Consider the following 18,079-nt stretch of genomic DNA (forward strand, 5'->3'; position numbering starts at 1 on the left):
AAAAACACAATATTAATCAAGAAAGTTTATTTTATCAAGTCACTTACTTGTAAAACTGACAGTTAACTTGCAAAATTTTTACAAGTAAGTAGTATTATTTACATCATTCATGTTTAAGGAGAGAATTTCGTCACATCGACAACATCCAAAAATCCCAAATATTGTTACAATTTTCGCCAGCAACCACTGGTCATCAGGAGCATGTAAAAGGAATTGTTCAGCCTCTTCTTTACCTTGGCCTTTTTTGGCGTATAACGATCATTTTTTCATTGCAGAAACGCTATTACCTTTTGAAATCTGCAAATGACAACTAAACGTCATATTTTTCAATAAATTTTTTAAGGAAAACAAACCTGCGAACAGGGGCATTTTCTTTCATTTCCAAGCAACTTTTCAGCATAGACCATTTTGCCCATAAAGTATTAGGGCTGAATCTAGCTGATAGTTGATTCAAGTAGACCAACAAAATATTTTCAGTTACCCCAATCACACTATTTTTGTTTTGCCACTTTTTGAAGTCGTCGTATTCTCGCTCGTACCTTGAAGCTGATTTTGCAGGTAATAAACTTGAAGCTACACTACTGGCTGCCTCAATAATTTCTTTTGGTACATTTATTCCCGCTTTCGCCAAAACAAATGTAAAGAAAAATAAACAGACATGTTCATGGCAACGCTTCCATAGCTTACGTAGACATATATACAGGGTGGCCATTTGAAAACGAAACAGACGAGATTACAGACGAAATAAAGTTTTTCGATAGAAATGCTCGGACAGGTCGATTTCTGTTTCGAGGGGGACAACTTAAGATGTAGGTTACGGACGCATAGCGCTTCAACCCTTGCTACTACAACCCTCACCCCCAAATTTTGAATAGGGAAGATGGGGTGGGTGATACCTCATTTGAAAGGTATTTTTATACTGATTTCAGCACAGTATTTTTTTTTTTCATTTTATGCATTAGTTCTCGAAATATTCTCAACTAAATATTTGAAAATGGATTAGTGTTTTCATGGCACTTGTAGTGTTTTGTGAAAAATCGACATTTTGAGCTTCAAAACAACCATGACTGTGGCTTCCTTCCTAACTAACTAACGCATGAATATTTCGAGAACTAATGCATAAAATGAAGAAAAAATTACTGTGCTGAAATCAGTATAAAAATACCTTTAAATTGAGGTATCACTCACCCCATCTTCCCTATTCAAAAATTGGGGGTGGGGGTTGTAGCAGCAAGGGTTGAAGCGCTATGCGTCCGTAACCTACATCTTAAGTTGTCCCCCTCGAAACAGAAATCGACCTGTCCGAGCATTTCTATCGAAAAACTTTATTTCGTCTGTAATCTCGTCTGTTTCGTTTTCAAATGGCCACCCTGTATATTTATATGTCTATGATAGCTTACGACATTTGAGACAAATTATTGAGATTTTTTTGGAATTTATGTAACCTTTTTACAAATGAAAAACAAATAAAATATAAAACAATACACGCAAGGTAACGGGTTTTACTGGCTCAAGGAGGTAACTGACTCGCCTGCGGCTCGTCAATTATATCCTCCATTCGCCAGTAAAAACCCTCTTACCTTGCTAGTAATGTTATATACTATTTGTGTTTCGCCTCCTGCCATATTGTGATCATTTCCATAGTAACATTCTTAGACGTTCGCCAAAAAATAAAAGTCAAGCTCAGTGAAATGTCATTGAATTTTCAAAATGCAGTGCTTTGGTTGTAGTTATTGAAATTATTCGTCATATAATCGTAACGAATACCACTCGAGCGTAGAATATATTTCGATTATACGAACCCCTTCACTCGGCGTAATTCGCGAAAGACCACTCGAGCTGCGCTCTCGTGATGTTTCGCGAATGATGTCTCGTGAATCGGTGTATAAACGAATATTGTCTATGCTCTCGTGATATTATAACTGAATATCGTGGACGTAATTAGATCGAACACCGCATGTCGACATCGATCTTCGCCCACCCTGATGCATTGTACTTTTTTCTTGACGCAACTACCAAATTGTGCGTGTTGTGGTCATTGGGAAATTGTCAAGAAGACGTGAACCATACCTTAATTGATCATTTGGCAATAATGATCAAGGTTGGCACATGGTTCAATTTTGATTCGGAGATCTCATTGTTAGTCCGCCTAGTTATGATGAGGAGTGTTACTTTCCTTTTAGTTGATCGAGACTTACACTAATAGGGAGTTTAGGGGTCAACGCTCAATTTATTTCAGCTGTACTTTTCTACTTTTACAAGAGCTCAAGATATCGAACAAAGAATTCATTTGAAATTTTGAATTGCTAATAGAATGTCGTACAACGCAGAGCTCTAGGACTGTTATATAACTCCGATGAGTTCATTTTGTTCTATTATGGAAATTACACATTTCTGGCCAAAATATCAACTGAATTTGTGTAGCATATTTCTTCAATAAGGATTCGGTAGTCTGTGTTTTCCCAAATCTACATTTTCACTTCTGAGGCTAAAGACTTCTGAATTGCTTGGTCATCATCATCACTCTCATCATGAATTGATAGGTACCAATGCAATAATAAAACGACCAAAGAAAGCTTCAATTATAGGATTATTTATTCATTGGCGTAGGTTTAGTTGTTTCGAAAGGAGCCCACTTTGACGGTGATATAATGAATTTGGATGCTCATTGATCAACTTATATTATGAGGTTCCTATGCTAACATGCTGAGGTGAATAAAAAGCCTCAAATTTCGTCATTACTTTAACAACACAAGGAAAAAAAACTTTTTTAACACTCGCACAAATTTATCCAATAATTAATTTTATGTCAGAATAAAAATTATGAATAGAATGAAGTAATTTTGAATATTTGTCTAATTTTCGATATTATGTCAATTTTTTTTAGAATCAAATGCATAATTCAAACCTGAAGTTTATCATCGAAACATTCGGAACCCAATTTTATTCTTGAAAAGAGTATTGTAGTCAGCAACATGGTAGTAGACGTTACTACCATGTTGCTGAATGCATTACTCTCTCAATACTACTATCGAAGTAAAGAGCTATGGGGTTCCCACAAGGGTCGGTTATAGCGCTCACACTTTTCCTAATATATTGCTGAATACAATACTCTGCCTACTACTATTGAAGCTGTTGAATTTCAGAGAACTCTATTCGGGATTTGTAACGAATAAACTCGTTTGTTCAACATTGGTATTCATTATATGAGTTCATTTATTTCAGTATGGTAATGAGTTCATTAGAGTACTAAAAACAGTGATGTAATGAACTCATTACAGCATTATTTTCAGTTATATTTTACGTTTTGTGGTTGTCTACAATGACTTCCGATCCTATCACATTTCAACACACTTCAATAGTCAATATAATAGGTATAATTTCGATATATGTAGTGAAATGATTTGCAACATTTTCGCAATTTCTCTTAATTCTGGTGGTGTTAAACGATTTCGTCTGATATAATTCGCGAATTTCAAATGGTTAGGTTAGGTTAGGTTAGGTTATTGGTTATTTATAATTTTTTTCAGAATTCGAACAGTACGATTCAAATTCCGTAATCTGTCAATTCTCGTGACAATCACACCAACTTCCAAGTTACAATACAAAAGTACTAGAATGTATAATCTGAATAATGCCTTGAATTTCGACAATATTTCACAAAACTTGACTCAGAGAAAATATCGTCTGATACTATTTTCAGAAGACATTTCCAACACTCATGCGTTCGAAAACTCGCTCCTTTGTGGCTCTTTTCGACTATAATAGCTCTATCTACTGGGTTCCCACAAGGGGCGGTTATAAGACTCACAGTTTTCTTAATACCGAACGATTCCGTTTTAGTGGATGACTTCCACTGCAGAAATGTTAAATCTCGAAAGTGAAATGTAATAATTGGTACGATAAATCGGTTGTATAAGTGGAAAATTGGAAAAACACAGGCACAACATCAAGGAATCGGTTTACACAGAATGCAATAAGCAGTCCATTGTTCGACCCGTTTTCGGAACGTACCGCTTCTAATTAGTCGTGGCCGAAGCGATAATCGTTTAATTATCATAATGCGCCCAGCCTCATTTGGAACAAAAACGATCAATTACTCCGGCTGTAACAGATACATTCCATAAAATATTAAATTGCGGTCGTAAAAGTCGAATATACAAGTTTACACCTGCACAATCAGTCTTGGCCTTATGACGGCGGATCCAATCTGGAATACAATCGGTTCGGCCGATTTTACGACCATGAATGGGTTCCAGCCCAATCGGGCGATATCGGTGCTCCTCGCATGAATTGCTTCCTTATGAGGTCTACAGTGGGCGAGTTTGAGTGGATAATCAATTGGGAAATTGGCCACGAAAATTCCATGAAGGTGGATCCGTGATGATTGGTTACCTGATGGATATCGGCGATTTTGCGAAATGTTTCCTTGAATTAGATAACTTTTAAAATGGGTAAACTAAATGAGGCAGTCAACTCATTTTGGGAACACCTAATTTCAAAACCGCATTTTATGTTCATATACAGGGTGTACACTTTTAAAACGGCCTAACTTCAAGGGGAGATTATACAAGTGATTTGCAACAAAAAATGTTATGTAACACATGGTCGAAATGTTGGTGGTTATTCTTCAATTTAACGTTTTTTGATTTCACGGAAAGTTTGAGTATTTTCGTCTTTTTCATTGTCATCACGTTAGCCATGATATGACAGCAGAAGGAAAGTAGCTAGCACAAAACTTGATATGTCATTTTTACTGCAAATAAAACATATTCTCATCAATAGTTTTTCATTCATAAAACGATTGGAGAGATACGACTTATTTCGCTACCTTCAGAATATTTATATTCACTACCTCACCACACTCGTCAGTAAAACTCTTTTGCCACTCATGACTTCTCATATTGAGGCAAATTTAATGCTCTTTCGGAATATATGATCAAATTCGATAAGGATGCTGAAATGAATAGGATATAATTGGTTTTGTGGAAAAAAGTGATAAATTCTGTGAAATCAAGAAATGTTGAATTGAAGAATAACCGCCAACATTTTGACTATGTGTTATATGACATTTTTTGTTGCAAATCACTTGTATAATCTCCCCTTGAAGTTTTAAAATTGTACACCCTGTATATACAGAATTTCAAATGAAATCGTTGATTTAAAACCTGTTAATTAATTCAATGATTGAAATAATAATGTAATTTGAGAATGACACTCGAGCAGTAGACAATTCGCATATTGGGGTATCAGTTTCGGTATTTCATTGTATTGAGGCCCAGGACTTTTAAATCAGTCAGTTAATGCTTATGTCCTGAAGCAGGTCTCAAATCTGGGTAGGGATTCATCAAGCCAAGTAGCTTGACATTTCAACCAACTACTTGACTTGAAAATCACGCTGGTGAAAATTACATGAACTTGACTTGATTTTAGATATTTATTGCTGGACTTGATATCAAGCTACTCGATATTACTTGAGCTTGATATGCACGCGTTGCAAGGCATATATTTCTGCAATCTCGTGCGCGCTAAGACTAAATGAGAGGATTCATCGAGCGCCGAGAGACTGAAGCATTCGCCAGTGTGACTTTATTAGTTGTTTTCTCACATTTCTATGAAATCTATTGGTAGATTTTGGTAGTTTCAGAAACATCTTTCCAAACTTGGCCAAAATGGCCAAGCATCTTCAGCTCTTGTTAAAAGACAATTTTTAGAGCTGCTCTTACAATAACAAAAACCCGCAATAGGTTAGGAGACAAATCTATAAGATTATGGAATCAAACAAAGCCTGGAGGTTCCTCAATATTAAGGATCTTTATTATCTTTTATTTTGTTATGATTTTTAAAGATTTGGTTTATGTTTCTATTTCAAAAAAGGTGATGTTTTCGGTTCTTTCATAAAATAAGTTTAAGAAATAAAAGTAGGTATTTTTCGCAAGGTTTCTTCTCATTTTATCATTTTTTCTTTATGTGATACTAAACAATAAAACTGCTAAAAATCTTGTAGCTTGATCAATTAACTCAAAACTTCAAGTACTAACTTGATGAATTAATACTTCACTTGAGATTGAAAAGCTACTTTTTGACTTGAGCTTGACTTGAAATCAAGTCAAGCTCAAGCTAAGTAGATTAAAGATCAAGCCAAGCGGTGAATCCCTACATCTGGGTGGAAATCTGTGTTAAAATGTTGAAATATCTCGATTTGCTTTCTACATCAAGTATCAATGAAAAAATGTTTAATTTGAATTCAGCGGCAAGATTTGAAGTCGGGACATTGATTGAGAAACCTGAAGGGAAGTTTCACAAATTCATATTGCCAGAACTTTAAATGTGAAAAATATTGTACACAGACAGTATCATCGTAGAAATATATATTTTTATTACGTGTCTTTTTTAAAATTTTTTGCTTTAAAAGTTCATGAGACTTGAGCTAGGAGGATTAATAAGCATCAATCGATTTTTGTGCCAAACTTTGTGTTCATTGATAATTTTTTTCATTTTTTGCTTTGAAATAGGAAATAATTCATTTTTCATTCGATTTTTGGATTCACACAGTTCAAAACTTTCTTGGCCGAATCCAAAATTTCATCATTGAGAATATTAAACGAATACAATCTTATTTATATCGAATCTTTCATTCTTATTTGAATTGAAAACTTTCTAATGTATGACTTAGCTTATACCATACAGTTAGATTCTCATCATCCAGCAAAAATTTCTTGTTTTGAATCAGTATGAGAGACGGAGACATGCGTTAGGAAGTTCATGACCTATCACGAGCTCATATTTTCCTTAGCATACGATATTTTGTATTCATTAGTACCCCCTTATGGTTATACCGGGATTTCCTGTTACAGGTTTGTTTTGATTCTATATTGTAGAACTGTTGTTACTAAATGTTGATGTTTTAATGTTAACAGATAATAATTTCTCTATTACTTGATGAATTACATAACAGAATATTGTCATTGAGAAATATTCACGAAATTATCTAGGAGTAATCCATGTTCAATGGGTTTCTGAAATTTTTGAACTTTCACCTTGATCGGCAAAGAATGTATCAATTGTTGCTTCAGCTAAACCCTATAATTCCTCCTCTCTCAGGATTTGGTACTGTTTATTTCATAGTCATTATGTTTTCTAATATTATTCAATGTCTTTGAGATTGGGGACTGTGTGACTCTATTGCTCATCGCTTACACTACTTTATCTATGTATAATACTTATTTCGATTTTTGTATGACATCTTCTTTCATCTCGCAGAAAAGCATTGGAAGCCGTGCCGTTTAAGATGCCTTATTTTGCTCATCCTATCTTCCTAGTTCAGAAAAGGGAATATGAAGAAATCGAAGGAAAGCTGCGTTTTGGAATAGTTATTTATTATACAAGTGCAGAAGGCATTGATATTCTCCCACGAGTTCAAAATTCAAAAACGAGCCACGAAGTGGCGAGTTTTGGAATGAACGAGTGGTAGAATGAGCCTTCTGTACGAGTATTATACATTATTTTCTCTAATTCACTGCATTTTCTTTGAAATTAATGAAATATTTCCATAAATATATTTTAGTGATTTTTGCATTGAAAAATGTTGGTTGGCAGAACTGATTTCTTTAAGGCAAATTGATGAATTGACAGATAAAGCCGTGGCGGAAAGTTCGGAGTACCAACATAGAATAATAAAATATAACCATGAAAACTGTGCGTTTCTCATATATTCTCGCACGATTTTGTTCTACAAGATGTGGAAGAATGAACGAAATAACCACAGAATTAGAGAAACTTGTATATTGCACCCTTTCAAATAAACATATTAGTCGAAGTACGGATTGTTACAGCATCCAAGAATTATTTATTTGCCAACGAATTTCAATGCCCCTAGGTTAGAAATGTGTCTGGAGGATTGGCTTAAACCGCCTTATCTTTATCCGCGATCGTAATGAATTAGAGATCGCGGTTCCACCCACCACTAATTGCAGCAGACAGAGGGCGAATTCAATCACTACGTGGACGGCGATGATTCACAAAACGGCATTGGTGGGAAAAACGCCCGACTCAGCACTTCCTCCAGACTTGTGGAAGCCTGAACAAAGAAGCTCGCGTGGTCCTTCGGGTCGGATCCAGATAATGGCAGAGGTTGCGAGGACAGGGGTGTAGTCTGCCAGATCGTCTCCAATTTTGACGTCCATTTTTTTGTCCGAATCGATTATGCTTCATGGTTAGCCAAATTAACGCTAGTAATTCATCAGAGTCTCAGCTTGATAAGTTTTGCCCAAGTGGGCAATTGTAACGTTACAACATAACATTTCGTATTAATTATGTTTATCGATGGTGGTGTTGAAATTATCAGTAGTAATATCCCTAGGACATTGATAATAGACGAAAAAATCTTATGACAATCGAAAGCTCTTCACTTGTTTACTGTTAGCAAGATACGAACTTGAGAAACTTGTCATAAAATTAAGAGGCATTTGTCGATGCCCAAGGTATATTCGGCGAAAAATTGATGACTTTATTGAAATTTGAGTAAACATAAGATTAATAGCTCTTCTCTAATGTATAATAGATGACCTAATACTATCGCATCGTGGGCATCTCGAGCTGATTTAAATGACTCAAAAAAAATGGGCCAATCATAATGTTATAGTCATTAAGTCATTATAGTACTTTTTTGCAAGAGTTTGCACAAAGCGTTCCACGTTGTCTTCACCGTTTCTTCTTTATATTCGGTTCCGTGTTTCTGTCTCATATTGACCGCCCAATCTTTTAATATCAACGTCAATTCTTTAGAGATAGGGAAATATATATGTCTACAGTAATTAAAGTTCGGCAACGTATGAAATATCTGACAGTTTTTTGAAAAAATATCGGATAAATTCATATAATGGACAGTGATAGCGACTCAGAAGTACTTACATGACCGGCGCGAGTAATTTTGGCGCCTGAAGCGTAGAATTTTTCGGCGTCCCTGTTGAAAGAGCAACAATAACAACATAACCAACCCAACCAACACCTCCCTCCCCTCAAAAAAAAATCAGAACTTTCTTCGAAAGCGAAGGTAGTAGTGTTATTTTTCGTCTTTATGAAATACATAATGATTTCATCCCTCTTCCAATGAGAGTAATAGGGAATTCTGTTTATATTGATTGGGCTGCCATTTGTTATTTATTATCAAGGCAGTTTGGGGATTTTATTACAGGAAATGTTGACAAACGCAACGGAGCGAAAAAACCTTTATTATTATGTTATTTCAAAGAATCAAGATTGAAATATGGAAAGGCGGCCAGCAAACTGGGCTGAATTGCCGCCCTTCAAATAGTAGCGCCTGAAACGGTCGCCGTCTTCAGTACTTACTCCTCCAGAAATAAGGAAGTTGGCAAAAAATATTGATTGTCAGAAAATGTCGAATGTTTCATTTCCATTGAGAATAATCATTTTGCTGCCTAGGCAGGAACTTGAAGAGTTTTAAATGTTTATTTTATCTGTGATGTAGATATTCAATATGTGATGCTCACCTTTTTAGTCAATTATCGATATTGGCTTTTGCCTTCCTATTTGTATTTTACCTATTTTGTATTTACTTTTTTTGACAAGTCTTGTATGATTTGACGGCAACTATTTATCATGTACTCCACTCACTTATTAATGACAGTAATTACTAATTTTTACACACAGTACATGTATAAATAATAGTTATTTATGCAACAAGTGCAAAAAGTGAATGTTTATTGCACTCGACGTGGAATTGGCCGTTAGGCCGAGTTGGACAACACGTCGAGTGCAATAAACAATATTTGCACGAGTTGCATACAACATTTTTTCTACGTTCATGCAAAAAGCAAAAAATGTATGTATCATGAGGTGTGGTTATAGTACAGACAGTTTGCTCTATGGAGGTAGACGGTTACAAATCGGATCAGTTTTGATTAAGGAGTTATTCTCGGGAAAGCATTGTTTGTTTATCTCTGGCTGCTAACATTAATACAAAATAATATAAAATATGTAACTGTTTTAAACGTATTGCCAATCTCACAGCATATCTGATAAATATGTAGTGGGTTTGAACGTTTATGTTTGTCATGATGACAGCACGTTGAAGTAGAATGACAGATGAGTGCAATAAAAACTTTATTGCACTAGTGCAATAAAGAACTTCTTTTTCCACTAAATATAGTTCAATAAAGTTTTGCTTTTTGCATGAATGTAGAAAAATAAATAAAACGTAATACTTTGCTGATTGATATGTGTTTGCAAAATTTATATTTGCTATCAATCAGAGGAAAACTAGATTTCGATGAGACATATTTATTGAACGATTAACCAACTCAAAAACGAATGGAAAGAATAGAATTTGAGGAAGAATTCGTCATCGACGAATTGAAGCCAAAATTCTAAAATTGCAGACATCGTGACAAAAATTCGTTACGTCTGGCAGTTCTGGCATGTCGCGGTGTGGAATTCGCACAAATATAAATCATATCAGAGAGTTGTGGTCGACCACGACCGATCCGTCCCTGGTGGTACCGGGCAGCAGCAACCGAGAGAGGATGCGATAAGAGCTCTCACCGAGTTACCCGCCGGAAATGTGGGTGGCAATTGAAGCAGTGCAGGTTCGCCGTTGTTGTCGTGTTATTCAACACTTCCGGTCTACGCCCTCGGACCCACGGATTCTTATCGGGCACGCAACTGCAGGAGCGGCGGCCTTCCGTCGGTCTGGAGCTGGACGATGCCGACGGCGGGTCGACGTTCTGCTGACGATTGGGCGGAAGGGCTGCTGGATGTTTCGACGACGTCTGTTGTTTTCCGGCCGATTTGAGATGTTGCATTGTTGGGATGATAAGAGAAACTGCGAATTTTTCAAGGTTGAACTTGGCGCATTTTGGCTTCCGGTCGTTTGAAAGTGTCGGTGTTGTTGGAGAGGAAAGATAATAACGATAATGATTATTCAATAGATCCATTCCATACTTGATGAAAACTCATTATTAATAATAAAAAACAAAGTGATTTCCACAAATATTTCAATGTTTGCAACAATTATTTTTCCACCTCTGGAGCTTCTTCAGGTTACATTATATTTCGTTTGATACAAAACAGAGCTTATAGAGGCTGTAGACCAACTTATGCAGAGTATTGCATCATGACCTGGATAAACATATACCTATTATCGTATAGATGACACCTGAAGAATAATTTTGCCTTATGAATAATACCCCTTTTTCAAATCTCAAGCGAGACACAATGTGTTCAGCGTAATTTCTGCAAAATATTTTTTTCAGTGTGCTCAGTTCTGCATAACCTTTTGAAATTACGATTTCTAGTCACATGCGAGTATTTTCGAGTTCTCAATTAAGAAAAAGTGAAGAACTTCAAAATTTCAAAATGACGGAAACCTTGCAATATTCCTGATTTTGTTTTTCGGTTTTCCAATTGAAATTCATTTTCTAAATCAACTCAATTTTCATTCCTGCGGAAAAAATTCTCATATAAAAACTTTTTTTACATGTTTACAGTGAAAAAAATTCTCCGAAATTGTTTGAAATGTTTTACACGGATATGTCAAGTTTATGATGAAACACACTGTACAGTTGAATATCAAAATTATGACTTCCTTCTACAAAAACCTATACTTAACTATTCGATATATCTTTTCCAATTCCAAACAAATTATCAAAACAAAAAAAAAATTATTCAAAACTTCAAATGGTTAATGAAATCTAATAATTAACTTGATTAACATAAAGATAGATGTACGTTTCTGAATGTTTCTAGTTTTTATATCTTGAGGGCAATCTCAACAAGTATTCATAGATATTCTCTCTTACTCTTCTGTGAAATGGGTATCCAAATCAACATTTACAATTGAAATAAAATACCTCCTTCCCTTAGAACGCTTTCCTGTTACTGTTTTTGTCTTCTCAATAAACTATGCCCATAGATCAATTCATCGCCATCGTAATCGTTTTATAACTAAGTGACCCGAAAGGCCGTTTCCTTCTATTTCATGTTTTCCTTTTTATTTTGTTTTTTTTTCTTGATTTTTTTTGTCTTAGAGTATTCAGTTTTTTCATATGATTATTCAATGTAAATCAGGTTATTGTGTTTTACTCTTCTCCGGGGATTAACCCATTAAAGCCCATAATTCCCCCGTGAAGATTTTCAACTGAAACTTTGTCTGATGAGTTATTTAGACTCAAAAAGTGATATTGTGTTATAAAAATAATGATCGAACATGCAGGAGAGTTACTATGAAGCGGCAACTTAAGTTGCCACTGGGATAATTCATGAAGAAATTTTCCAAAGTACAATAAAACTAGCATATCAATCGTATACATCTATTGTGATTCAACCGTATAATATTTCCTATGAAATTACATAAAATATTATTATTTTACATCATGAAAAATTTTGAAACACTCATCAGGATGAACAGGAACTTCACACTTCTTGCATACAAAAATTGTACGCCTGCCACATACTTTACAACGGCGATACTTGGATTCACCTTTTTCGATGAAATGATCTGTTCGATCTTTTCTTATTTCTTCGAGAGCTGGTGTGAACTCTAGAGATGATCGAACTCCTGCTACCATTGGAGGACTGCCGTAAGACTTCAGAATGAAAATAGCACACTGACGTCTGAAATCCAATAGAGGAATATCATGCCCAAGGCGACGATACAGTAACCAACCTTGTGTGCTGCATACATCCACAGTCCAAGAGAAATAAGGCCACCACCATTTTTTCGACCTGATTCTGTTTCGGTAGGAAGCCAAAAATTGATCAGAAAGATCTACTCCACCCATGTTACTATTGTAACGAGCAATAGGACCTGGTACTTTGACAGAAATGACCTTCTTTTCAATTCTGGAGTATCGGTTTGACTTTGACATAGGATGTACATTATCACAATTAGTAAGTACAGTAACAACATTGTTGTCATTCCAACGGACTGCTAAAATATCTCCTGAAGAACTGGTGGATGTTTCACCTCTGGGTTTATTTTTCCACGTTTTTTTATCTGGAAGTTTCATTGAAACACTACAGCGATTCTCACGCAGAGTACCAGTTCCACCAAGTCCTCTAGAACTAAGCTCTTCCAACAACCCAACCGATGTAAAAAGATTGTCAAAGTAGAGTCGAATACCCTTTGACAATTTCATGTGGTCTACAAGTCCAATTACTACGTCACCTCCTTGACCGAGTCCAGTTTCTGGAAGACGAGTTGAACTTCCACAATAGGGTTCAACATGATGGATGTATCCAGATGGATCCGCGGCAACCCATAACTTGAACCCAAATCTGATAGGTTTTCCGCGAATAAACTGTTTGCACCCATGCCTTCCGTAATAAGGAATCATACTCTCGTCGATACTAATAGTGGGCCCAGGACTGATTTGTTTGAAAGAGTTGTTGAGGTGATCAAAAATAGGTCGGACCTTGTACATTTTATCACTTCCATCATTGTTTTCATTGTTGGCAAGGTGAATAAAACTTATCAGTTCATCGAATCGGTTTCGACGGATGGCATCGGAAACTAAGTGCGAATGAACATCTGGATCTTGTTTCCAGTAGAGTCTTCTATATGGAAGAGGGTGGTAACCTGACATCAACATAATTCCGACAAATGTAATCATTTCTTCAGCAGTGGCATTCAGGTTGTGAACGAGTTTCTGCATAGCATAACGATTAGTTTCGGTTACGATATGACTCAATAAATCTTCCGAGAAGTAAGCCCTAAAAGCCTCAATAGGGCTTTTTACCGTTTCTTTCAGAAGATCTTCTGCTACCGGTCGGTATTCGCATTCAAGTTCAGGAATACTTGAAGATAACCCATTCATTTTCGGCTTCCAAGTACGTTCTGTGGGACGCTTACGTTTGGTGCTTCTTACTCTTGTCTGCGAAGAAGTCGTCGGTCTAGGTTCTTCTGAATGGTTCTCATCTTGGACGACTGGATTGCCGTGATCATCATCGATTTCTGGATTCTGCATTTCCACCTGAGAGCGTAATATACGGGCAGGAAGGTGGTCAAAATCTCCAACTACCTCTTCATCCGATAAATCAGAGTCCTTATCTGTATCTGCACCAGGAAGTTCATCAGGTGGACATATGGCTATATTGGTGGCTGATATGTCCTCATCGTTCTCGATAAGGTCAATTAATTCATGAAGAAGTAATCCAGTGCCTGATCTTCCACGAGTATACCTGTCGAAATCATTCAGTAAGAAATGTAAATATTGCAGAAACCGTTGTCACGTGTTCCCGTTGGCCACTTTAGTTGCCATCAAACTTTGCCCGTATGGCAAAAGCAAAATATTGCATGAAAATATTACTGTGAAGAAGAAATATACTGCTGAATTCATATTGAATAAAACTGGTACAAAAATACAAATGTGCATGCATTATTGAAATAGAATACTTACAATCTCTCATCGACGGCCATTATGGTGAATGAAAAAGTTCAAGAGCTCTGAATAAATCGTTATACACTAACTCACTGTTTGACAATATCTGACTGACGTTTGTGCTATTCGAGACAGGACATATCACATGACCGGAATTTACCAATGGAACTTCAATATCTATGCGCGTGCGCATAGAATGTAGTCGAATGCGCCGTGGCAACTTAAGTTGCCACGGGGCTGTAATGGGTTAAGTTGAATAGCAATGCTAGACTTCGCCCCTGAGTAGAATGCATCTATCTAATAAAGGCGTTTATCATTATTATTATTAAATTTTCTTTTTCGTGTGTCCGTGTGAGGGGAAAACCCTTCATTATAATTAAATAACAATTTCGAAGATTTTAATTTTATCTTTCGGTTGATTACTAATATATATATATTGGACTTTACCCGCCTGGGATTCTCGAACTGTCCAAAGATATTCAAAAATGGGGATGATTTTATCTGTTTTTTAATTCAAATTAAATTTGAATTATACTCATTTATGCCAAGACGAAATCGCTTTCATCTTCCCCTTAACATATTTTACATGTGGGTCCCATCTAAAATATATATCAGCCTTCCTATTCAAGTTCTGAATCCAATTTGTCACTCTAACCTTGAAAACCATCTAAACTATTAAGATTTTTTCTGAGTTAGGGAGCTTATTGGAGAGTTTTGGTACAACAGACTGAGCTTTCTTCTGTCCAATGGTTTTAAAATTCAGGGAACCATGACAAAATTCTATGGTGATGTGGAGGTACTCAGCTGGAAATCTTATTTTCTTGTAACTAATTATTTTCAAAATCCATTTCTGTAGAACTTCAATGTTTCGCAGACGAGAGTTATTCGTAGAAATCCCATTGCTAAACCGAGACTAGGCATAACATAAAAATCTTCTGTGGCTGTTTCCAGAAACTCCATCAAATAACGAAATCACTTTCACCTTTTCCTTGAGATATTTTATATGTAGATCCCATCTAAGATCGATTATAATATCTTTATGTCCGTCAGGTGGTTTGAATGATAGATTCGTTGAACCTTATCGTTTGAGACCATTCCCGGCTAACTACTTAAGATAAAGTTGGTTTGGAAACTTTCGCTTTAGTACCCTTTCAGTTCAATTTTGATTTGGTTCAGATGTTTTTTAGTTTAGGTTCCTCTACCCTTTTGGTAAAATTGGAAATTTGGAACCTCAAATATTCGTCACGATATGAATTGAAATTTTGTGTCACCGCATGAAGTGAAGTAATGAATAGTATTCTTTGAGGAATTAATCATAGAGGAACCATCGTTTAATCAGATGTCAGTTTGACACACAAAAATAGAGTGAAAAATATCGATAAAACACGTTTTCTAGATGTTTCATTATTCATAAGATCATCAAATTATTCAACTTAGGTAATCATTGAAATTTATTCATACAAACGAGAACTGAGAAATGCCAGGTCAAATTATATTTCACAGCTTTGATGTCGATCCGAGAGTAATAAACATAGAGGTAGCAAAGGTCATTTTCAGTAAGCGAATTCTGTCCCCAACATAAACTATCAAATTTGACATAAGGTGCGCGGAAATGAAAACATATTTGTGATACGATATTTCACTCAATTCGCGGGTTTTTCCACAAAGAACACAATTCTTATGTCCCATAGTGAACCAACGTTTCATATTTACTCAAAATATATTGAGATAAATACCAGATTATATCAGAAATTCAGAAAACAAACTTCAGTCCCGACAAAAGACGTGAAACAAACGATGACATTTGGAGAGCAATAGTTCACAAACCTTGGATTTCAGCGAGTAGATACAGAAAATAATAAATATTCTGCCTATTATAAATTCGACAATTGGGAAAAATATCGGATTCCAAATATTCAAATTTGTATATTTAATCGGGAATTACTCAAATAAATATATTTCATTCAATATAATATACATCCATAACGATAGAGTAAAATTGTGGAATTGAAAATATATCACAATCCGATAACGTATTCTAATTATGTTGGGGACATGCAAAAATTGCGTATACTCCCTCTGTTTATGTTTATTACTCTATGATGTCATAATTCCACCTCCCAAGATCCAACTAAAACGACTTAATAATAATTGGACAATCCAATCTTCCAACATTAATAAATCGGGATTGCGAGATGACCGTATCTCTATCCAACCGGCGAATACCTTAATTCTGATCTGCACATAATGAGCTCGACTTTGCACACGGCCTAAGGTACAAAACAGCGAGAAACGTTGATTCACGCTTTGAACCAGCGTGTTGTATTATAATTTGCGCGTGGCGTTTTCTGGGAAATCACTTCATTACACTAATGGCGAGTATTAGCGGACAAAACCGCGAGGTCCGCTAAGTAAAAGGTATCAATTACCGGGAGAAAGCAGACTAATCTGCAGAAAGGTTAAGATTCGACGGGGATCCTCCAGAATGAGGTTGAAAGGGAGATGCGGAAACTACCCGGCTCTCTTGATTATCTTTATAGGTATTAAGGGCGTTATGAAGGCTCTTTAAGACGGTCATATCAGTTTTTAGGTCAATCCAAGTTCATGTCCATGTTTCATTCAGAGAGAGAAACCAAATTTATTGATTTTTCAATCAAATGGCAGTCTTCCAGCCAGTTATTTACAGTTTTATATAACATGCAATTATAAATTATCTGACAATATAAAAAACAACTCTTATTCTATTTATTTATGTTTGAAAAGTGGTAACTTTGCCTTTGGTGCAGCTGCTTTATTGCTGGCATTCAAAGATATTTCAACTATTCGAAAATTGAGAGTGCCGGTAGTTTTGCTTTGGGTGGTGTTGTCCTTTGGTAGCTGTGAATCAGTGGATTTTTAATATTTACGTTACTCTGGTTAGTGATGAACTTTTTGCTTTAAGTTCTGACAGAAATTCCATCAAATTCGTATGAAGAAACTAAAACGTCGCAAATAGATAGCTTCAGGCGTTCTGGAGTTATGGCCGAAAAAAGATATTCTTCAACTGATGCACTGAAAAACTAAATTGTATCTTCTTTCGGCCATAACTCCAGAACGCCTAAAGCTATCTATTTGCGACCTTTTGGTTTTTTCATACAAATTTGATGGGATTTCTGTTTCTGTCAGAACTTAAAGACACAATTTGGTTTTTCGCAGTGCATCAGTTGAAGAATATCTTCTTTCGGCCATAACTTTAGAACGCCTGAAACTATCGCTTTACGACCTGTAGGTTTTTTCATGCAAATTTGATGGAATTTCTTTTTCTGTTAAGAAAATCCTATCATTACATTTGAAATTTCGGAATAAAATGAACAAAACAATGAACTTCTAACTTAGCACTCCTTATCGAAAGCAGCAAGAACGAATTTATCATGAGAATATTTTGTCCTCAATCAACAAGATATTATCTTTCAGACGAGATCTTATTTGCTCAGAAATAATCCGCCAAACTGAAGTTAAAGGCATTTCAATCAGTCAGATTTCTCCCTTTCCTCTGCCCTTATTTGATGTCGTAAAATCGAAAATGACAATTCAAAAAGATAGAGAATTTTCCAAGGATTACGGTGATGATATTTTTTCTTCAACTTCATATTAAACATTTTCGAGTAAAATTCATTTTTCTACTAGACGATAGCTATTAC

The 18,079-nt window shown here is 35.7% G+C and overlaps 2 protein-coding genes across 4 annotated transcripts in view; both read right to left on the reverse strand.

Annotated features, from left to right (window-relative positions):
* Nucleotides 1-18,079, reverse strand: part of LOC123675778 (Krueppel-like factor 5) — a 217,032-nt gene that overhangs the window by 178,659 nt on the left and 20,294 nt on the right. The gene's annotated exons all lie outside the window — the stretch shown is intronic.
* LOC123675777 (piggyBac transposable element-derived protein 3-like) lies at nucleotides 12,115-14,654 on the reverse strand. The gene is made up of 2 exons (XM_045611287.1): nucleotides 14,418-14,654; nucleotides 12,115-14,199 (listed from the first exon to the last, which is right to left on the reverse strand). The coding sequence occupies exons 1-2, from the start codon at nucleotides 14,435-14,437 to the stop codon at nucleotides 12,381-12,383; spliced, it is 1,839 nt and encodes a 612-aa protein (XP_045467243.1). The 5' UTR covers nucleotides 14,438-14,654; the 3' UTR covers nucleotides 12,115-12,380.

The sequence above is a fragment of the Harmonia axyridis genome, chromosome 3 (assembly GCF_914767665.1).
Source record: "Harmonia axyridis chromosome 3, icHarAxyr1.1, whole genome shotgun sequence".
Taxonomy (NCBI): Eukaryota; Metazoa; Arthropoda; class Insecta; order Coleoptera; family Coccinellidae; genus Harmonia; species Harmonia axyridis.